Raw genomic sequence first — 23,471 nt, 5'->3', positions numbered from 1 at the left:
CCGATGAGCGTGTGTGTGTGTCTGTGCAAGTGTGTGCGCATGTGCAAGTGTGTGTGTCTGTGTGTGTGTGTGCATGTCTTTGCATGTGTGTCTGTGTGTTTGTGTGTGTGTGCGAGTTTGTGTGTGTGTCTACACATAATTCTGTATGTCCCGTGATATTTCTATATTTATTGTGGTAATCAAATTATACAGTGTATTAATGGCTCAGTTTTACAAGGCTCGTTAAACTATTTCAGCTTCTTTCTGCATTAAACGACTCAGACCTTCCTCCTGGGGACCTCTGAGCAGCCAGGAGAGCCCACGAAGGGACCGGCTTTACTGAACACTCTAAAAGAGGCTGGCTGGTCACATGGTCAATTTATTTAACTATTCTATATTTTAAATGTATACCATCCTTCCTATGCATAATTCTCCCATATATATGTATGTATGTATAAAATGTGTTCAGCCATAAGGTCTTTGTACAAGGCTCGTCTACCGTCCTAGAAGGTTTTCACTTCAACCCTAACAAATTCAACAGCCTGAGATTTGTATTTTTGTGTAATTTGTAGAAATTGTGTGTACCAAATTAGGGTTGAAATGAAAACCTAAAGAATGATAGATCTCCAGGAACAGCATTGGGCAGCCCTGCTCTTGCTGCTGAATGAGGTGTGCTTTCTTAATGTTGAAATGAAAACCTACAGGATGGTAGATCTCCAGGAACAGGGTTGGGCAGCCCTGCTCTAGCTGCTGAATGAGGTGTGCTTTGTTAGTGTTGAAATGAAAACCTACAGGACGGTAGATCTCCAAAAACAGGGTTGGGAACCACTGAACTTGCAGAACAATACCACATTACTTATATTTAGAAGTGTCACTAACTAGAATATCAACAAACAATTGTCAAATCGCACAGTAAAATAATTTTCTTATTGCTGATTAATGAAATAGAGTTTTCTTTTTAAAATGGTCAGTTATCATATTACTGGTGTTTAAAAAGGTCCTTGAAATATATCAGAGAACTGGAAAAGAAAAAATATCAAAGGGAGGAATTTTGTGATTGCCCTGTAGAAGGCTGTAAGAAGGCATTCCAAATGGACAGTCGTCCCATTTCCTTTCTGTGATATTAACCCTTCAAAGTGTAAGATCAGAAATATGTGATTAGAATGTTCTTAACTGAACATTCTAATGTTGGTGCAGCAATCCCTACTGGTAATTGTAATCAATGTTCTAGAACACAGACTTAGAATTTAGAAAAAACATTCCAAGAAACCTATTCTTCAAAGTGTCGTTTTAAGTTTAATAAAGAATGAATAACGGTTTTTTTTTCCATCACAACACACCACCATGGTAAAGTGCAGAATGCCTTGGAACCTTTTTTAGCAACTTTTTTTTTTTTTTTTGCATCATTTGATGTTTTTATTTATTTATTTTTGCCAAAATATTTTACCAGTAATGTGGTGTTATTGCCTATTTGAGCATGGCACATTTTTCATTTTATTTCAAGGAGCATTATCTAAGCTCGGTGTGTGTCTTTGTGAATTAGGCCGGACTTCGAGGACGTGGCTGGTGTATTGATAGTGGGCGTGGCTGGGGATGGAGGAGGCGAAGGAGGCGGGCTTGAAGCTTGCAGAGAGCGACAGTCTGGAAGAGCAAGGACAGAAAAAACCGCGAAGGAAAGATACTCCCGTGCTCACCGCCCCCCCTCCAATTCCAGGTGAACAATTCAAGCAAGAACCAATCAGTTTTACTCCCAATGAAATCATGTACAGCACGAACCAATCAGTTTTACTCCCAATGAAATCATGTACAGCAAGAACCAATCACTTTTACTCCCAATGAAATCATGTACAGCAAGAACCAATCAGTTTTACTCCCAATGAACTCAAAAACACAGTGTGACCCAAACAGGTTCACTCACTAAGTAAGATCCAATCAGCAAAATGAGTGGGCTAAACGGTACTTGATTTCACCAGGATGGAAACTGATTGTGTCTCAATGTGTCTGAATTCAAAAGAATTAAAAGTGATTGGGCCACGTTGTGTTTACTTTCTTTGGGAGTGAATCTGATTGGGTCTCGTTGAGTTTTTGATTTCACCAGGAGTGAATCTGATTGGGTTTTGCTGTGTTTGATTTCAACAGGCATGAAAGTGATGAAGGACGACTGTCGTCTGATTCATCTGGAAGACAAAGACAAAGAAGCAAAGAGCTAGAAACCCCTAGACGTGAGCTAGACGTCCAGCTACGTCCAGTGTTCTTTTTAAAGAAAAACATAGCCTTTTTGAATTCAGATTTGTTGTCCTGTCCAGTCTTGTCACATCTTTAGATTCACATCAAGTTAGATTTCATTGTGATAATCGTAGTGAATAAGAGCGAATCGGGGTAAATCGTGATCATTCAGAGTAGGCTGTGGTAAATTGTTATACATAAAGGTAAATAAAAATAAATTAAAAAAAACAGAAGATAAAAATGCTCAAACACAGTATATCGTGACAAATATCATGCAAGAGAAAATAATCATCTGAAATATCATGTTTGGAAGATGGATCTAAGTAAAAAAACTAGAAATTAAAATATTTTAAAATACTGGTTAAAATAGGTCATGGAGATCTGACCTGAATCCTGTTCAATGAAGTGAGTGGCTAAGAACATCCTTAATCTTGCATCCTAACCCTAAACTTCACCATAGCACTAACCCATACTCGAACCCTAATTTGAGCCCTAAAACCTAATTGAAACCTTTTGAAAACATCTGATTACTGATATAAAATTGATGAAAAACAAAAAAATCAAAATCATGAATAAAATAATACAAATGCAAAATAATATGTTTGAGTTATTTGAAAAAAAAAAAAAAAAGTTTCCCTGAAAAAATATGCATACATTCCACATCTTTTTTATGATCATAGGCACCCATGCTACTAGAGACAATTTTTTGGCTCGTCCAAAATAAAAAAAACACCCATGATATGGGGTATAACCATTTTTCATTTGTGACTAAATATATTTGGGGTGGGGGGGGGGGGGGGGGGTCCTAATATATTTTGTGCCGGGCCTGAGAAGTCTTAGCTGTGGCTCTGTTCACCAGATGCAGGTTGTGTGCATCGTGCTGTATGGTTCGTGCCTAGACCACCATTTTGACTGCGCTTAAGTAAGGACACACACGCGCTCTGAGCCCTTCACCATCAGGTTTAATGTTGTGACTGCGCAGCAATGCCACAGATGGAACAGGCTCACCAGATACTCCACTCTCAGGTTACCATTTTCCAGAAGATTAATATAATTGGAATGTTTTGGTTTCAACAACAGGGAGACACAATTTACAATGCTAAGATTACAAAGTTGAGTGTCTGGTCAGCTTATAATATCTGTGGTCATGCGGCATGTTTAACATAGCACAGCTTTTGTGATCAACAGATTCCACCTGAAACAAGAAAGCAAATAAGAGAATATAATAAGGAGTCGTACCACAGTTAAGATGAACATTTTTTACAGGTCGCCTTGAAGCTGGCTGTGAGCTGAAGCATTAGCGCTAATTCCTTTCAGTGTTGTAAGAACTTTTACGGGTTGGTGGGAAGTGCTACAGATCGGTTATCAGAAATGTGCACAATGAACGGTCTCAGACAAATCAAAATAACATACATTTTACATTTACAAACAGTTCTATATTTGCAGCGGTTATCATCTCACATATTAATGAAGAAATACAGAATATAAAAACAAAAAAGCAAACATAGTCAGATGTTTAAGACAATATTAACATGTATAGTACACCTAAAATATCTTATCACACCATACTATCTTTTTCAAAAAGTAATATATGCTGGCTTACAATAAAATATCCAAATATACTGCATATATTGCATCAATGCAAATATATCAAATGCTTGAACTATTATTTGTGTAGTGCCATGTACAGATTTTAGAATTTGGAATTTGACAAAACACCACAAAGGCGTTTCATAAAACTATATATGCCTTCTGTGAAAATGGGCATATATAGTCGCAAATATTATCCTTCAGTTGAAGTGTAGCTGATTTTGTGTTTGCTGTGACTAACTAGAACTCCATCCGGTTGTGCGTTTCACTCCGGTCAGAAGCGCCCAGCCATTATCCTGTTCTTTCATTCTAATTATTTAAAACATGGAAACATTTATTATTATTACCTACACTTTTTTGGGCTTGGATTCCAAATATATGATTATTATTGTATTCAGTTGGGTGTCTGTAAATGGAGCAGTCATTTTCCACACATTTTCAACCAAGTATTAAGAATTAGATTGGATTATGTAACAAATAATGTCATACAATGATTGTTAAGAGTTTGTCTCAGTGCATTCGCTGTAGGTTTGTTTTTCACCTGTAAAAAGCTTTAAAGAAACAAAAAAAAGTAATGGTAGCCTCTGTATTGTAGTTACTGTGTAATGCTAGCTCCTGTATTGTAGTTACTGAGTAATTGTAGCCCCTGTACTGTAGTTACTATGTAATGATAGCCCCTGTATTGTAGTTACTGTGTAATGCTAGCTCCTGTATTGTAGTTAATGTGTAATGATAGCTCCTGTATTGTAGTTAATGTGTAATGATAGCTCCTGTATTGTAGTTACTATGCAATGATAGCTCCTGTATTGTAGTTACTATGCAATGATAGCTCCTGTATTGTAGTTAATGTGTAATGATAGCTCCTGTATTGTAGTTACTATGCAATGATAGCTCCTGTATTGTAGTTACTATGCAATGATAGCCCCTGTATTGTAGTTAATGTGTAATGATAGCGCCTGTATTGTAGTTAATGTGTAATGATAGCGCCTGTATTGTAGTTAATGTGCGGTTATTTGAAATGCGCACAAAGCCTTTGAAAGAAAAGAGATATATCACAGTGCTGAAAATCGTCCTAGGAGTAGCCTAGCAGAAGTGCAGTTACAGAAAGTGATGGGAAAATGTGAACACTAAAGTCTAAAGTCGCCACACAGGGCGTCGGGCCACAGGTGCTGAAATGTGCGTGTCACTGTTTTGCGGTCCCTCCCCCCGTTTGGCCCCCATTTTAAAGTTCCAGCCAGGGTGCCCCGGTCCTGGAGTATGCGCCTCGGCCCACCGCTACCTTTCGCTCTCTCTCTCTCAGGTTCTCGTGCTCACGTTACCTAAAGATCAGGGCATACGCAGATCTGGCTCTGCAGCAGCAGTACTACTGCTTACACACTGCACTCACTCAGCAGGAACACGCAACAGAGAAAACTACAAGACCCACATTACAGTTTACACGTTAGCCCTGGACTCATACTCATAAGCACAGCTTACATCACGGATGCTCTAATCTTGCCCTTGAGGCCAGCAGTAAGTACTGCAGGCTCTCTCTGTTACCTGATGGTTAATTGATCGATTGGCCAGAGTTTTAGCTCACCTGGTGTCCCAGGTGTAAATCAGTCCTGATTAGAGGGGAAGAATGAAAACCAGCAGCACTACTGGCCTCCAGGGCCAGATTTGGCATCCGTGCCTGGGACACTGCTGCACATGACACATTAGCAAGTTGATGTGCTGGTCATTTAAGCTGTCCAGTCTTTTTTTTTTTTATTTTTATTTTTTTACACTGCTCCTGTGCATGATGGGATGTTATCTAATTCACGGACGAGCCACACCTGTGTTGTAGTCCATGCTTTTAATTTTACTTGTCAGTGCTCAGTTTCCCAGGCATTTCCACAATTTTGTTCACTATAAATATTTGTCCTCGTAACACTTTGAGTCAGCTCTCCTCGTTGGAGATCCTCATAAGCAGTAAAAGGCCGTTTGGGTCATGATGACCAGAATAAGAACAAGAATGGATCTCTACAGAAAACAGAAGCAGGACGTGAGAATGTGACAGACTATCAAACAGCGTAGATATTGCATTTGTGACGAACACACAGAACACACCAAGATACTGGAAACACAAATACTGCCAAGCACAAGGAGCCTCGCTTGTAAAAGGGCCTTACCATCAAATTGTATCATAAATAGTGGCTTACGTAGAAAACCACAATTATGCACTTATTCATAAAATCCCACTCTGACGTGGATATGATGGTATCTCTACATACAGTAGCGTGCACACCAGACGTAAGTCACGCATCTGCTGGGTGTGTGGAGGTACGGCATGCTCGAGGGCTGTGTGTTCCTGAAACGTGCAGTGTTTGCGCTCTTAAGGAATGACATTAAGTCAACAGTCAATGTCAGACGGGAGGAGTGGAAGAACCGTGGAAACGCAACCTTATGTAGAGGAAAATGGCGGTTACTGGACACATCCACGAGACGGGACGGCTGTGAAGCATGCTCCCGCGGGTTCAGATCGAAGTTAATTTGAGATTTATACACCGCGGGCGCACGAGACGCAGACGCCGCACTGTAATCCAGAACAAACAGCTTTCGTTTATTCGGCCTCAGTTATTTTTATAAACCAGGTGTAAGGACAACTCGGTAAACAATCTTAAGATTATGCTGAAGTTTGAATCCAAGAACATTTTTATAAACAAGGCCCAAGGTCTTTGTTCCTCCCTCCCCCCCCCCCCCTTCCTCGCCTCTCTCCCTCCCTCCTTCTCCTCGTCCCTCTCTCCCAATCACATGCACAAGCGTTTGGGTGAACAGTTCTGTATGATCACTGCCAATAGTACAATACATATGCACAGTACTTTCTATATGATATATATATATATATATATGTGATATCATAAGTTAGCCTGTTCTATACTCAGGGTGTTCAGATGGAAAGTTGGCTAATGCAGCTATAAGCTAGCCTGCAGTCGCTGGCTAATGGCAGCTATAAGCTAGCCTGCAGTCGCTGGCTAATGGCAGCTATAAGCTATCCTGCAGTCGCTGGTTAATGGCAGCTATAAGCTAGCCTGCAGTCGCTGGCTAATGGCAGCCATAAGCTAGCCTGCGGTCGCTGGCTAATGGCAGCTATAAGCTAGCCTGCAGTCGCTGGCTAATGGCAGCTATAAGCTAACCTGCAATCGCTAGCTAATTGAGCTATTAACTCACCTGCAGTGGCTGGCTAATGGCAGCTATAAGCTAGCCTGCAGTCGCTGGCTAATGGCAGCTGTAAGCTAGCCTGCAGTTGCTGGCTAATGGCAGCTATAAGCTAGCCTGCAGTCCTAGGTGAGGTTTCACCAGACTATTGCTCACTCCTCACCTACACAGTAAAATGTTCGGTGTTAAATCAACTCTTACAGAGTGCATATGGTCACTGTTGGACTCATACAGTCCTCATTCCGCACTCTGTTAGAGTAAAATTAACGGATATTTTTCTGTGCAGCTATATTATACAATGTATTTATGAGTTCTGAAAATCACAGAGCACTACTTGCTTCATTACTATAATATGTGCAACATGTTTTCAGATCTTTTTTTGTTTGTTTGTTTGTTTGTTGTAAGGGCAAGCAGCTACAATATACTGTATTGCAATACCTGAAAGGGAAGTTAATTTTATATCTGTCCATAGTATTGTCCAAGTGTTGCAATATCTCCATAAAACACGTTTTTCAGTATATTTTCAGTATATTGAATTTTCGTGAGGGCTGACCCTGGGATCAGGTAATAGTAGAAACCATATGTAAATATGGGATTGCTTGCTTTACATACTCATCCAGTTTCTGATATATAAAGGAAACATACTATGGGCAGCGGCTAGTTTCTTTACACAGTTTTTATCTCTAAAACAGGCCCTGTTCCAAAAGGTTTGTAGAAGAAACTAATTCTGCTTTCAAACACCATTCATACACATCGGACACACAACAATAAGTCTCATTCAACATATTTTAGCTAGAGTGAATAAAAAATAATAAACACATTAACAAGAAAACATAATAATAATTGTAATAATTATTAGTTAAATGAAAACTTCAAGGTCATTTTTATGTATAGAGTACATTTCCCAGGCATTATGAGAATAAGCGGATTACTCTGGCACCCCCTGGTGCATTGCTTCCAGTCGCCTGCAAGCTGATGTTTAAAGAAAACGGGGGAAGTTCCCCAGGTTTCTCCACAGCATCATGGGGTCAAAGGTCAGCTAGGCAGGGCACACAAACAACACACTCTGCACCTGTCTTTCCAGTCCTGGCTGACAGGGGGCAGTGTAGGGTCAACAGTCTCCTTCAGACAGCTGGCATAGTGCATCAGGATATGGTGGGGAGGGGGGGGAAGAAAAAATGAAAAGCAAAATTGAAAGTCATATACAGTGTGCCCACCAGACCATTATGCAATGCTGGTCTTTGCTGGGGATGTCGGGGGGCGACGGGGAAGTGAGGGGGGGGGGGGGGGGGGTTGCGAGTGATGGGGTGTGGTGGTGTCAGTGGCGGCTAGTTCTTGCAGTGCATTTCTGGATCTTCTTAATCCCCTTCTTTTTCTGTGGGGAAACATTACATGTCATATTGTTTATAATTAGCACTTTACGGCAATGTATACAAATATACAAATTTGCTGTGTGTGTGTTTGTGTCTGCGTGTTTATGTGTGTGAGAGAGATAGCAATTGAAAGAGAGAGAGATAGGGAGAGGGACAGAGAGTGTGCATGTATGTTGGTTTGTGTTCGATCTGCTCACCATCAGCATTCTGTTTCTCACCCTCTTCATTCCCAGGAGAGTCCGAATTTTCAAGCACTTCTCCTGGAATTCAGTAAAAGTAGGAGACAGTGGCAAAGCATCCCTTCTCAGATAACTGCAACCAATGAATGGCAGGACTGGTAATTACAGGCCAGGATCCTGTCACTGCCGGCATGTTGATGTCAGGCTAACCGAGCGCACCTATTGGCTGTTGACAGTGTAGAACTATATGTTGAGTCGTTGACTATCAAAAACTTTCTGAGCCAGGGGTAAAATCTTATGGTAATATTAAACATGGCTGATTTTGTTGGAACGGTCAAGAAGAGAGAAAGACTGCTAAGATAGCTCCGACTGTGATTAGCATCGCTCCCTAATTGCGTGTCGTGACGGGGAGCCCACCACCTGAGCTAGGACTAGCGCGATTTTACTCCAACTTGTAAGAATGAGGAATCACCTTAGCGTCTAGAGTAAGGTCAGCCTTAGCAGATGCTCTTAGACAGTGTGTCTTACACAGCATTATTAAACATAAAATACATTTATTTACAAACGCAGCACCCTGTTAAACTTCACTGTTGCTGCCTGTGCTCATTTATAACATTACAAATTAGTTACAGATTATTTATAAATGAATCTATAACATGTATGTACATAACTGACATATAAAAGAGGGCTACGTCTGATCATGAGCAGTATTTCATGGCATGGTGGTGGTCTTTAAAACCCTACCTACACTGGGGATGTTCATTCCCCCATGTAAATGATCCACCTAAAAACATTGTGAAGCAAGTAATTCAGAGAGTGACAGATAGAGGGAGCTCTTGTCACATTTTTCCTGGCCACAGGAAAATGATGAGACTGCAAACAAGTGGACCTGTGTGAAAAGACTTGTTCAATACCATTTTCTCTAAGAACGCTTAACCCAATGTAACTTTAATTTGGATTATGTATTTAACAACGCCATTATTACATGTTCCACGGCTGCATATTTAGGGGTCTTTACTACTGAGCGTTGTTACCATAAACTAGGATAAACCGTGTGTTTTGGGATGTTGACAAAGTACTGACGTAGTGAGTACTTTGTCCGTTTGCTTTTTACAAAAGCAAACGGACTCCCTACACTAACTGTAGGGACAATATTTATTGAGCTGGACTGTTTGGACGAGGTCACGCCAGGGCTTTTGGGATAAAAGAAAAGTGTGATAAAGACATTCAAACAGTGGTAAAAAAATAACTCCCTGGTGAGAAGATATCATGGACAGAAGTCCGTCAGCTTCCATGAAACAGGGGCGACATAGCTCAGGAGGTAAGAACGATTGTCTGGCAGTCGGAGTGTCCTTGAGCAAGACACCTAACCCCTAACCCCTAACTGCTCTGGTGAATGAGAGGCATCAATTGTAAAGAGCTTTGGATAAATGCGCTATATAAATGCAGTCCATTTACCATTTACCATGAAACGCAGAGAGAGCGGTGGACACTTACCGTTCTGTGCCTGCGGACCGACCTCTGACTGTCCGTCAGCCTGGGGCTGGGTGTGGCTCAGCTCACTTACGCTCTGAGCCCCGCCCCCACCCTCAGGCTCCGCCTCCGCCCCTTCCTTCTGTCCGTCCATTGGCTGTGATGAGCCAGGCTCCCGTTTGGCCTGCTCTGATTGGTCAGTCCCGGCCCCTTTCCGCTCTGCCTCTCGCTTGGCGTTCTCGTCTGGCATGCGCGGAAACACAGCCCGGGAGAATATTACCGCCAAAAGACACAACGGTTAGCAGAGGGTCATTTTCTGGGACTACAGAGACACACAGACCCCCTTGAGGTTCTGCACTATATGTATTACAAGCCCGTCCCACAGCACTCAGCCTCGAACAAACAGCAAACGCACTCCGCAGCACCCAAACCTTCAGCTCCTAACAACCCTAAGTGCTTACCCCAAGTGAACCCCCAACCCAAGTGAACCCCTAACCCAAGTGAACCCCTGACCCCAAGTGAACCCCCAACCCAAGTGAACCCCTAACCCCTAGTGAACCCCTGACCCCTAGTGAGCCCCTAACCCAAGTGAACCCCTGACCCCTAGTGAACCCCTGACCCCTAGTGAGCCCCTGACCCCTAGTGAACCCCTGACCCAAGTGAACCCCTGACCCCTAGTGAGCCCCTGACCCCTAGTGAGCCCCTAACCCTAGTGAACCCCTGACCCCTAGTGAACCCCTAACCCAAGTGAACCCCTGACCCAAGTGAACCCCTGACCCCTAGTGAACCCCTAACCCAAGTGAACCCCTGACCCCTAGTGAACCCCTGACCCCTAGTGAACCCCTGACCCACCTGCGGTCGCCTGGGCCTTCCAGCGCTCCCGGTTGCGCTGCACCTCCTCGTTCCACACAGCCTTGAAGTTCTTCAGGTCGACGGAGAGGAGGGAGCAGTTTACAGACGTGCTTCCCTCGGACCCGCTGCTTTTCTCACTCGCATGCTTCGCCTCCTCAGAGGTGAGACTGTTCAGACTGGGAGGGACAGGAAGTGATGCTGTTCAGACTGCGAGGGACAGGAAGTGATGCTGTTCAGACTGCGAGGGACAAGAAGTGATGCTGTTGAGACTGGGAGGCACAGGAAGTGATGCTGTTCAAATTGGGAGGGACAGGAAGTCATGCTATTCCGACTGCGGCAGAGGGACAGGAAGTGATGCTGTTCAGCCTGGGGGAGGTGGACAGGAAGTGATGCTGTTCAGACTGCGAGGGACAGGAAGTGATACTGTTCAGACTGGGGCAGGTGGACAGGAAGTGATGCTGTTCAGACTTGGGCAGAGAGACAGGAAGTGATGCTGTTCAGACTTGGGCAGAGAGACAGGAAGTGATGCTGTTCAGACTGGGGCAGGTGGACAGGAAGTGATGCTGTTCAGACTGGGGCAGGTGGACAGGAAGTGATGCTGTTCAGACTGGGGCAGGTGGACAGGAAGTGATGCTGTTCAGACTGGGGCAGGTGGACAGGAAGTGATGCTATTCAGACTGGGGCAGAGGGACAGGAAGTGATGCTGTTCAGACTGGGCAGAGAGACAGGAAGTGATGCTGTTCAGACTGAGGCAGGGGGACAGGAAGTGACGCTGGTCAGACTGTGAGGGACAGGAAGTGATGCTGTTCAGACAGGGGCACAGCTTGTGAATTTGCAGAAAATATCATGAATATGCTATGGAGTCCTGTGAGACAGGAAGTGGAAGTTCCGGGGGAGGGGGAGGGGGAGGAACTGCTGTCCTGCTGGACAGGAAGTGGAGGTCGCAGGAAGAGGAAGGGGAGGAGACTGACCTGGAGCGTCGCACACCTGTGAGGCCAGCCTGGGAGGCCTCGTCGATGAGAGGCGTGACGATGTGCTCCGTCATGTCCGTCAGAACCGTGAACGTGGGGATGACGATGAAATCGATGAACCCTGAAGCAACAGAGGAAAATACAAACCAGTCTGTACAATTCCACAGGCTATACAAGGCACTACCACTGAGTCCACCTTTCTGCTAAATGTAAGACACAGTTAATACACTTTCACAGAATATACAATCATTTGGTAAAGAAAAACAATAGAATTGCATTTTATCTCATGCCACATTAACCTCATATTCCCACATTTAAGATTATTAAATGTCTTTTATTATTATTATTTTTCTGCAATATCAGAAGGCTGCTAGTTAACTTATCATATGAAAGTCTCTACACTGCTGGTTCTTTTTGAGGGGGTAAACTGCTGAAATGTTAGGAGGAACCTCAGGTGTTAGTCCCATTTGCACGGGGGGAGGAAATAGACGGACGGACTGACCTATCTGGGACTGCGCTACCATGGTTGAGTTGCGGTCACAAAGTGGGGAGAACGGCAGACCCAGCTCTGCCTCTTTATCCCCCTGCAGGCACAGAAAGAGAGAGATGATCGTCTGGTGAACTGTGTGACCAAATATAAGCTGTCCTCCACACACACACGCACACACGCACAAATGTGAGCTCTCAGTGTGAGCACAGGTGAGCTCTGTGTAAGCACAGGTGTAGCTCACCTGTCTAAAGAACTCCTCCAGCAGGGAGGTGGTCCACTGGTGGTGTAGATCCCACTTCTTAGCTGGGTGGCTGATGTCAGCGGTGTGCAGTAAGAGAGATAAGGCCTTGGGCTTGTCCAGCCTACGCAGGGAAGGAGAGACAGCAGGATACACAGGGAAGGAGAGACAGCAGGATACACAGGGAAGGAGAGACAGCAGGACATACAGGAAAGGAGAGACAGCAGGATAAATAGGGAAGGAGAGACAGCAGGATATACAAGGAAGGAGAGACAGCAGGATATACAGGGAAGGAGAGACAGCAGGATATGCAGGGAAGGAGAGACAGCAGGATATGCAGGGAAGGAGAGACAGCAGGATATACAGGGAAGGAGAGACAGCAGGATATACAGGGAAGGAGAGACAGCAGGATATACAGGGAAGGAGAGACAGCAGGATATGCAGGGAAGGAGAGACAGCAGGACATACAGGAAAGGAGAGTCACCAGGATATGCAGGGAAGGAGAGACAGCAGGATATGCAGGGAAGGAGAGACAGCAGGATATGCAGGGAAGGAGAGACAGCAGGATATGCAGGGAAGGAGAGTCACCAGGATATAATAATCATGATACATACGAGTGTGTGTGTGCGTGTGTGTGTGTGTGTGTGTGTGTGTATACGCTTATGTTTCTGTGTGCACATATGTGTGTGTATGCATTAGTTTTATCTGACACTGAGCATGTGTGTGTGTGTGTGTGGGTAGGACTGGGTGTTTTTAATGGATGGGGCTGGGAGATGTGCTATGGGTAGGGTTATGGGTTTTTAATGGATGGGGCTGGGAGATGTGTTATGGGTAGGGTTATGGGTTATGGGTTTTAAATGGATGGGGCTGGGAGATGTGCTATGGGTAGGGTTAGGGTTATGGGTTTTTAATGGATGGGGCTGGGGGATGTGCTATGGGTAGGGTTTGGGTTATGGGTTTTAAATGGATGGGGCTGGGAGATGTGTTATGGGTAGGGTTAGGGTTATGGGTTTTTAATAGATGGGGCTGGGAGATGTGTTATGGGTAGGGTTAGGGTTATGGGTTTTTAATAGATGGGGCTGGGAGATGTGTTATGGGTAGGGTTAGGGTTATGGGTTTTTAATGGATGAGGTTGGGAGATGTGCTATGGGTAGGGTTAGGGTTATGGGTTTTTAATGGATGAGGCTGGGAGATGTGTTATGGGTAGGGTTAGGGTTATGGGTTTTTAATGGATGAGGCTGGGAGATGTGTTATGGGTAGGGTTAGGGTTATGGGTTTTTAATGGATGAGGTTGGGAGATGTGCTATGGGTAGGGTTAGGGTTATGAGCTTTTAATGGATGAGGTTGGGAGATGTGCTATGGGTAGGGTTAGGGTTATGGGTTTTAAATGGATGGGGCTGGGAGATGTGCTATGGGTAGGGTTAGGGTTATGGGTTTTTAATGGATGAGGTTGGGAGATGTGCTATGGGTAGGGTTAGGGTTATGGGTTTTTAATGGATGAGGTTGGGAGATGTGCTATGGGTAGGGTTATGGGTTTTAAATGGATGGGGCTGGGAGATGTGCTATGGGTAGGGTTAGGGTTATGGGTTTTTAATGGATGAGGTTGGGAGATGTGCTATGGGTAGGGTTAGGGTTATGGGTTTTTAATGGATGAGGTTGGGAGATGTGCTATGGGTAGGGATAGGGTTATGGGTTTTTAATGGATGAGGTTGGGAGATGTGCTATGGGTAAGGTTAGGGTTATGGGTTTTTAATGGATGAAGTTGGGAGATGTGCTATGGGTAGGGGTAGGGTTATGGGTTTTTAATGGATGAGGCTGGGAGATGTGCTATGGGTAGGGATAGGGTTATGGGTTTTTAATGGATGAGGTTGGGAGATGTGCTATGGGTAGGGTTAGGGTTATGGGTTTTTAATGGATGAGGTTGGGAGATGTGCTATGGGTAGGGTTATGGGTTTTTAATGGATGAGGTTGGGAGATGTGCTATGGGTAGGGTTAGGGTTATGGGTTTTTAATGGATGAGGTTGGGAGATGTGCTATGGGTAGGGTTATGGGTTTTAAATGGATGGGGCTGGGAGATGTGCTATGGGTAGGGTTAGAGTTATGGGTTTTTAATGGATGAGGTTGGGAGATGTGCTATGGGTAGGGTTAGGGTTATGGGTTTTTAATGGATGAGGTTGGGAGATGTGCTATGGGTAGGGTTAGAGTTATGGATTTTTAATGGATGAGGTTGGGAGATGTGCTATGGGTAGGGTTATGGGTTTTAAATGGATGGGGCTGGGAGATGTGCTATGGGTAGGGTTAGGGTTATGGGTTTTTAATGGATGAGGTTGGGAGATGTGCTATGGGTAGGGTTAGGGTTATGGGTTTTTAATGGATGAGGTTGGGAGATGTGTTATGGGTAGGGTTAGGGTTAAGGGTTTTTAATGGATGAGGTTGGGAGATGTGCTATGGGTAGGGTTAGGGTTATGGGTTTTTAATGGATGGGGCTGGGAGATGTGCTATGGGTAGGGTTAGGGCTATGGGTTTTTAATGGATGAGGTTGGGAGATGTGCTATGGGCAGGGTTAGGGTTATGGGTTTTTAATGGATGAGGTTGGAATGCTCACCCCTCAGGCTGCTGTAGGAAGTTCTTCATGGCTTTGAGCTGCTGGAAGTGACAGGACATATCAGTGGCCAAGACCATCTCCACCACCAGGGTCCGCAACTCCCTGAGACAGAGAGAGGGAGAGAGAGAGGGGGTGTGAGAGAGAGACGGAGAGGGGGACAGGAAGAGAGGGAGGAGAGAGGGGAGGGGGGGAGAGGAAGAGAGAGAGAGGGAGGGAGGGAGAGATGGAGAGAGGGAGGGAGACAGAGAGAGAGAGAGGAAGGGAGGGAGGGAGAGAGAGAGGGGTGAGAGAGAGAGGGAGAGGGGAGAGGAAGAGAGGGAGGAGAGAGGGGAGAGAGGGGGGGAGAGGAAGAGAGAGAGGAGAGAAGGGAGAGGGGGGGAGAGGAAGAGAGAGAGGGAGATGGTCATCAGACAGGAAGTCAGATGAGGTGTGGCAGACGGGGCGTGGCAGGTGTGGCAGGTGCGCACCTCCAGTCGTCCTTGGACAGGTTGGACAGGATGTTCATCTCCTCGTCGTCCTGCATGAGGCGGTACGCCGCGCTCACGTGATGGTTCTCCAGAACCGCCCGGTCGTTGTACAAGATGGCCGTATCCGACCTGCAACACAAATCACACAATTCACAACTCACAGTTTAGACTCTTAGCAGACACTCTCAGCCAAAGTGACTTGTAGAAGGTACACGTTATATTACTAGGTACATAAATGATAATAGGAATAAGATTAAGAATAATACATTACAATCATTGCAGACCGTATGAGTTTAAGTGGATAGATATGCATGGGTCCTGCCCTTTGTGGTATGGTTCATTATCCAAACTGTTCGGGGACATTACCTGGTCTGGATGTGCATGGTGTGTGTTGTACAGATGAGCAGTATTACCTGCTCTGGATGTGCATGGTGTGTGTTGTACAGGTGAGCAGTATTACCTGGTCTGGATGTGGGAGTTGTGTTGTACAGGTGAGCAGTATTACCTGGTCTGGATGTGGGAGTTGTGTTGTATAGGTGAGCAGTATTACCTGGTCTAGATGTGGGAGTTGTGTGTTGTACAGGTGAGCAGTATTACCTGCTCTGGATGTGGGAGTTGTGTGTTGTACAGGTGAGCAGTATTACCTGGTCTGGATGTGGGAGTTGTGTTGTACAGGTGAGCAGTATTACCTGGTCTGGATGTGGGAGTTGTGTTGTACAGGTGAGCGGTATTACCTGGTCTGGATGTGGAAGTTGTTTGTCGTGCCGGTGTGCTCATAATCATGAACAGCAGCAGCGAAAAGCATGGCAAAAATCTCCAGCTCTGTTAACCAGTGCTGAAGCACAGAAAAGAAAGAGATGAAAGGAAGAGGAGAGAGGGTGGGGAGAGGAGGGAGTGAATAGAGAGAGAGGAGAGACACAGGAAGCAAGTCAGGAGATGAGGTGAGGAGAGAGAGTTCAGAAGAGTCATTGTGTCTGGGGGTGCATGCGTTGTGTCTGGGGGTGCATGCGTTGTGTCTGGGGGGGCATGCATTGTGTTTGGGGGTGCATGCGTTGTGTCTGGGGGGGCATGCATTGTGTTTGGGGGTGCGTGCGTTGTGTCTGGGGGGGCATGCACTGTGTTTGGGGGGTGTGTGCGTGGTGTTTGGTGGGTGTGTGCGTGGTGTTTGGGGGTGCGTGCGTGGTGTTTGGGGGTGCGTGCGTTGTGTTTGGGGGTGCGTGCGTTGTGTTTGGGGGTGTGTGCGTGGTGTTTGGGGGTGCATTGTGTTCGGGGGTGCGTGCGTTGTGTTTGGGAGTGTGTTCAGGGTCATAAGCGCTCACCACCATCCCCGTTTTCAGCAGGAGGTAGTGTACGGTCTGGGTCACATCCGCCGCGTGCATCAGGTTGTGATAAGGGTTCTTATACTTGCTGTAGCCCACCTCCAGTGCCTCGATGAAGGACACCACAGCTGAGATGGGGATCTGGAGAGAGCAGCACAGAGCACCCTTCACTCACTGTGCTGAAACACAGCAGAGCACACTGCACAGCATGCACATCACAGTCTAGCCCTGGACTCGGACTCTAAGCACAGCTTACAGCAGGGATGCCATAATCTTGCCCTTCAGGCCAGCACTGCTGCAGGCTTTCTCTGTTACCTGATAGTTAATTCATCGATTGACCAGCGATTTAACTCACCTGGTGTCCCAGGTAGAAAGGATTAGAGAGGAAGAATGAAAACCAGCAGTACTAAAGGGGTCTGTATCATGAAGCAGGATTTCTGAGTTAGCTGGATAACTGCACTGAGTAAAACCTTGTATTAAAGAGCAGGATTACTGAGTTAGCTGGATAACTGCACTGAGTAAAACCCTGTATCACAGAGCATGCTTACTGAGTTAGCTGGATAACTGCACTGAGTAAAACCCTGTATTAAAGAGCAGGATTACGGAGTTAGCTGGATAACTTTTACTCAGCACAGTTATCCAGCTAACTCAGTAATCCTGCTCTGTGATACAGGGTTTTACTCAGTGCAGTTATCCAGCTAACTCAGTAATCCTGCTCTGTGATACAGGGGTTTACTCAGTGCAGTTATCCAGCTAAATCAGTAATCCTGCTCTGTGATACAGGGTTTTACTCAGCGCAGTCATCCAGGTAACTCAGTAACTATGCTTCATTAAATGGGGCCCCAGCCTCGAGAGCCAGATTTCAGTATCCCTGGCTTACATTATTTTAGCCCTCTAGTCGTACGTTACACCATTTTATATTAGCCCCGTGCACTTACTTTACACCATTTTATATTAGCCCTGTGCACTTACTTTACACCATTTTATATTAGCCCTGTGCACTTACTTTACACCATTTTATATTAGCCCTCTGCACTTACTTTACACCATTTTATATTAGCCCTGTGCACTTACTTTAGACCATTTTATATTAGCCCTCTGCACTTACTTTACACCATTTTATATTAGCCCTGTGCACTTTACACCATTTTATATTAGCCCTGTGCACTTACTTTACACCATTTCATATTAGCCCTGTGTACCTACTTTACACCATATTATATTAGCCCCATGCACTTACTTTACACCATTTTATATTAGCCCTGTGTACCTACTTTACACCATATTATATTAGCCCTGTGCACTTACTTTACACCATTTTATATTATCCCCGTGCACTTACTTTACACCATTTCATATTAGCCCTGTGTACCTACTTTACACCATTTTAATTTAGCCCTGTGTACCTACTTTACACCACTTCCATTACATTAGCCCTGTACTGTTACTTTGCTCCACTCTCTTATGCTATAAGTATATTAGTATAATCTGTGGAATCTCTTCATCTGTACCCTCAATTGGCTTTTTATTCTGTCCGTTTTATTACTTCTCTTCACTTGTTTTATTTTAGAAATCACTTGTGAGCACACAGTATGAAAAGTGCTCTGATGTCTGTTAAAACCTTACATCCTGTCTAAAAAGTTGGCTGACCTTGAATCGGCTGATGAGGTCGTATCTGGTGAGGAGCTCGTAGAATATGAACTTGAGGGCATGTTCGCCACTGGACTCATTCAGGGCAAACACATCGAAGGACCACGTGTCCACATGCTGGCGGGAAAAGAAAACGAGAACGTGAGAACACGAGAACACGAGAACACAAGAACGTGAGAACATGAGAACACAAGAACACGAGAACACGAGAACACAAGAACGTGAGAACATGAGAACACAAGAACACGAGAACACAAGAACGTGAGAACACAAGATCACGAGAGAATGCAGCGCATTGCCAAGCGCTCTGAGCCGTGAGCCATTTACACACGCTGCTGCGTTCAGTCCTTCAGCGAGTGATAACATTAGAGTGTCTACTTTTCATGGTCATGGATTAAAATTCAGTTGATGTGTTTGCTCACCTGGAAAGCAGATTATCTACATGTCCAGGAATAATACAGTTTGATTATTAATTTGTTTGCTCTGTGACTGCATAAGGACAGCACTGGAGTCCTATTCAGTTTATGTTGCCGAAATACCTTTGCTGATTTTTTGGAAACACAAAAGATGCATTCAATTTATTCTATTATTTTAAAAGTTTATGTAACAGGGACCACATATAATAAAGCATTGATTCAAGCTTGAAATCTTATGCACTACACAGAAATATAGCTGAACGGCTAATGTTCCACTGGAGGCAGGCCAAAAGCAGATGTTGCTGTACACTTCAAAAAGCTGCAGAATTCATCGGCTGAGAACGAATAAAATACTCATCATCAAAAATCCCAAAAGCACTACACAAACATGCCTTTGTGTATATAAACATTACACAATTTGATCACTGAGAGCAGCACTGAAAAAAATCAAGGACACTGCAAGGCAGTTATTTATTAACCTTGAAATGTTTTCCAGGGAAACGTGCAGTGTTTATCAGGGACATATGCATATAAAGAGGGACACACTGAATGTAACAGAACTGAAAGGTCGGGGGTCCTGCTGAAGAATGAGGCGCACTCTACATTTGCTGCTGTCACTGGGCTGCTGCCTGGCCGGGGCACAGGTTCTGATGGAGAAAGAAAAGAATGGCAGCGATACTGTCCGTTTGCTGCTGTTGGAGCAGCTGAAGGAGCTGAAGGAGATGAAGGAGGGGCTGGCCACCGCGAGGACGGAGCTGCAGGCCGTGGAGGCGAGACTGCTGCTCTGTGAATCTCACATCGCTGAGCAGAAGAGCACGAAAGGTGACGTGTGGTAGTCTGGAAATACGGTCACGATATGACCCTTCATTTTAAGCTTGTGATTCATTAACCATTAGCACATGATGTTAAATCAGTGTATATCATTAGTTCATGTGTCGATTAACCCCAATAAATGCATAATATTTAGTAGATGCTCATATCCATAGCGATTTACACAGATCTATATTATTTTAGATAAAATATATTTATACAGCTGGATATTGAATTACAGAAGCAATCCAGGTTAAGCAAGTAACTCTGCGAATCAAATCTACAACCGTCGCCCAGCTAATGTTGTGATTATACTGCAATGGTCATCTCATGTTCATGAGCTATTGTTTAGTGGACTACTAACAGGGAATAGTGACATGATATAAACCTAATTTATTAATTGAACAAAGGACGTGGGTGCAAGATGCACTCACCTCCTCTTTCAGACAGGTTTATCAATGTTCCAGAGTTCATTAGTGATCTGAGAATGAAATATCTCATCCTGCAAGACCTCGTTGTGCAAGAGAACCTCTGTCTCTGCTAACCTGCATCAACATCACGGATGAGCTAAGACAAGATGAACAAATACAGGTTTGGCTAGAATTGTTCAGTGTTTAGTTAGTAGAGGTGGATTTTTGACCTGAGATGGAAGTGTATGTATTTATTTACTGATTTATTTGTTTCCTTAAGGGCCTGAAAAAAACAATACGTAACATTTTAAATGTGAATATGCTGCATTCACAGAGAACAGCAGGGTGGCGTTCTCAGCTGCATTATCCGAAGGAGGAGATCGAGGGCCACTGAACATAGGAATCACCTTGATCTACAAAAAGGTCTTTACCAACATTGGCAATCACTACAGCCCAGCCACAGGTACGAGTAAAGGTGTACAATCACAATCACACAGGCAGATGCTGCATCAAAATGCATACTTCTGCGGATGACACAGGTAACACATTGGAACAATTTCAAGGTTGACTGACAGCTCTGTGTGTGTGTGTGTGCTTGTGTTTATGTGTATGTGTGCTCGTGTTTGTATTGTGTGTGTGTGTGCGTGTGTCCGTGTGAGTGTATGTGTGCGTGTGTGCTTGTGTTTGTATTGTGTGTGCGTGCATGTGTGTGAGCGTGTGAGTATGTGTGCGTGTGTTTGTATTGTGTGTGTGCGTGTGTGTGTATGCTTGTGTTTGTATTGTGTGTGTGTATGTGTGTGTGTGTGTGTGCTTGTGTTTGAATTGTGTGTGTGTGTGTGTGTGTGTATTGTGTGTGTGTGTATGTGTGCTTGTGTTTGTACTGTGTGTGCATGCGTGTGTGTGTATGTGTGCTTGTGTTTGTACTGTGTGTGCATGCGTGTGTGTATGTTTTCCTGTGTTTGTATTGTGTGCGTGTGTGTGTGTGCTTGCATTTGTATTGTGTGTGTGTGCGCATGTGTGTGTACGTGTGCTTGTGTTTGTATTGTGTGTGTGTGCATGTGTGTGTATATGTATGTGTATGTGTGCTTGTGCTATGTGTGTGTGCTTGTGTTTGTATTGTGTGTGTGTGCGTGTGTGATTGTTTGTATTGTGTATATGTGCTTGTGTTTGTGTTGTCTGTATGTGCATGTGTTTGTACTGTGCGCACGTGCGTGTGTATGTGTATGTCTGCCTGTGTTTGTATTGTGTGTGTGTGCTTGTGTTTGTATTGTGTGTTTGTGTGTGTGTGTGCTTGTGTGTGTGTATGTGCGCTTGTGTTTGTATTGTGTGTTTGAGCGTGTGTGTATGTGTGTGTTTGTGCGTGTGTGTGTATGTGTGCTTGTGTTTGTATTGTGTGTGTGTGCATGTGTGTGTGCGTTTGTATTCATGCTTGTTTTTTCCCTGTGCTAAAGGGATCTTCACTGTGCCGGTGAAAGGAGTCTACTGCTTCATATTCACTGCCTTCAGCATCGGCAAACCAGCGGGATCTGGCGTCACTCTCTACAAGAACGCGGAGCCCATAGTGACCTCATTAAACTGGATAGATGCTCAGGATTATGCCACCAATGCAGTCACTCTGGAGCTGAAGGTGGGAGATCAAGTCTACATGCATTTCCCACAGGACCGCAAAGTCTACGATGACCTTCTGAATCGAACCACCTTTAGCGGCTTCCTGCTGTTCACCCTGTGAAGAGGAAGACCATGCCGCGATGAAGATGAGAGTGAGAGTATCAGTGCGGTCAGGGAGCTGCACTCAAAAAATATTTTATGATTTATGCATTTTAAATGCACACAGAATTTCCATCCATTTTGTAAGTAATTAAGTAATTTTAATGTAAGCCAAACAACAAACTGCATGTGATGTGTTTAAGATTTAGCAGATTTATATTCGTTATAATTGATTTTAAATAAATAAGACCAAGTTGATGTGTTTGCTTAATTCCAGTGAATGCTTTGAAGCGTGGGGTAGACCTGTAACCTAGAGCTACAGGTTAAATTCCCAGATAGGACACTGCCGTTGTACTCTTGAGTACGATACTTACATTGCTTCAGTATATATCCAACTGTATAAAAATAATACTAAATAACAAATACAAAACCTGTGCAAATCACTCTGGATCAGAGCACCTGCTGAATGCCCGTTGTTTAACGTGAAGAATATGAAATAAAAATGCATGCAGACACAACCTGTGATTTTGTGCTTCTGTGTGTGTGTGTGTGTGTGCGTGTGCTCATGAAATCTAAATTAAGTCCAAAACTTGTTTTCTGGACCCATAAAAACAGTAGCAGTGCTGGCTGATTAAGAGACAAAAAAATCCTTCAGTTTCAGCGTTTCTAAAATCTGTGCCTCCCTAAATAACACAAAAGATTTACAATGGCACCTACCTGTTTGCATTGGACTTTTACTATTTTATGAGTTTGTGAGATAACTTTAGCTCAGCAACACTGATTCTTAATTCAGAGATGAGAAGGTGAAGAGATAATATATATATAGTTGTGTGTTTTTACCACATTATTGTATTTTATTTGTTTTAACAAGCCTCCATAGAAAAAAAAGCTTTCATTTGTCAGGCCGAACATGTGACTGCCCCCTCCGTGACCCACATTCTGATGGCGTGTGGGTTGGGGGCCATGTTGGATTTAAGAACACGAACACAGATGCTCCAAGTGATATGCGACGGGTTGCATAAGACAGATTACACAACCACACTATGGGGACTTTACACAGAGCCAAGCTGGTCCACTGGGAAAAGCATCTAATGTGTGGGTAAACTGGTGCGTTAGTGTGTGTGTGTGTGTGTGAGAGAGTGAGTGTGAGAATGTGTGTATGTGTGTGTGTGTTAGCATGTGTGTATGTGTGTGTGTATATGTGCTAATGTGTTAGCATGTGTGTTTGTGTATGTGTGTGTGTGTGTGTGTGTGAGTGAGTGTGAGAATGTGTGTGTGTGTTAGCATGTGTGTTTGTGTGTGTGTGTGTGTGTGTGAGTGAGTGTGAGAATGTGTGTGTGTGTTAGCATGTGTGTTTGTGTGTGTGTATATGTGCTAATGTGTTAGCGTGTGTGTGTGTGTGTGTGTGAGTGTGAGAGTATGTGTGTGTGTGTGAGAGAGTGAGTGTGAGAGTGAATGTGAGAGTATGAGTGTGTGTGTGTGTGTGTGTGTGTGCTAATGTGTTAGCATGTGCGTTTGTGTGTGTGTGTGTGAGAGTAT

The 23,471-nt window shown here is 44.3% G+C and overlaps 2 protein-coding genes across 4 annotated transcripts in view; one reads left to right on the top strand and one right to left on the bottom strand.

Annotated features, from left to right (window-relative positions):
- Positions 1–8,238: 8,238 nt before the first annotated feature.
- Positions 8,239–23,471, bottom strand: part of pde1cb (phosphodiesterase 1C, calmodulin-dependent b) — a 63,548-nt gene continuing 48,315 nt past the window's right edge. For all 3 annotated transcript variants that reach the window (XM_035427978.1, XM_035427977.1, XM_035427979.1), the window contains exons 6-17: positions 18,590–18,706; positions 16,940–17,080; positions 16,355–16,455; positions 15,621–15,749; positions 15,154–15,255; positions 12,552–12,672; positions 12,323–12,404; positions 11,821–11,941; positions 10,850–11,025; positions 10,022–10,240; positions 8,543–8,605; positions 8,239–8,347 (exon numbers count right to left, since the gene is read on the bottom strand). In XM_035427978.1, the coding sequence (XP_035283869.1) occupies positions 8,331–8,347; positions 8,543–8,605; positions 10,022–10,240; positions 10,850–11,025; positions 11,821–11,941; positions 12,323–12,404; positions 12,552–12,672; positions 15,154–15,255; positions 15,621–15,749; positions 16,355–16,455; positions 16,940–17,080; positions 18,590–18,706 (1,389 nt within the window). In that variant the 3' untranslated portion in view covers positions 8,239–8,330. The remainder of the gene's footprint in view (positions 8,348–8,542; positions 8,606–10,021; positions 10,241–10,849; positions 11,026–11,820; positions 11,942–12,322; positions 12,405–12,551; positions 12,673–15,153; positions 15,256–15,620; positions 15,750–16,354; positions 16,456–16,939; positions 17,081–18,589; positions 18,707–23,471) is intronic.
- LOC118232836 (cerebellin-2-like) lies at positions 19,483–22,450 on the top strand. Its single transcript, XM_035427995.1, has 3 exons — positions 19,483–19,827; positions 20,560–20,688; positions 21,677–22,450. Exons 1-3 carry the CDS (start codon positions 19,593–19,595, stop codon positions 21,952–21,954), a joined length of 642 nt encoding a protein of 213 aa, XP_035283886.1. The 5' UTR covers positions 19,483–19,592; the 3' UTR covers positions 21,955–22,450.

Source organism: Anguilla anguilla, chromosome 8, assembly GCF_013347855.1.
Source record: "Anguilla anguilla isolate fAngAng1 chromosome 8, fAngAng1.pri, whole genome shotgun sequence".
Classification (NCBI taxonomy): Eukaryota; Metazoa; Chordata; class Actinopteri; order Anguilliformes; family Anguillidae; genus Anguilla; species Anguilla anguilla.
This window is presented reverse-complemented; position numbering and strand designations above follow the sequence as displayed.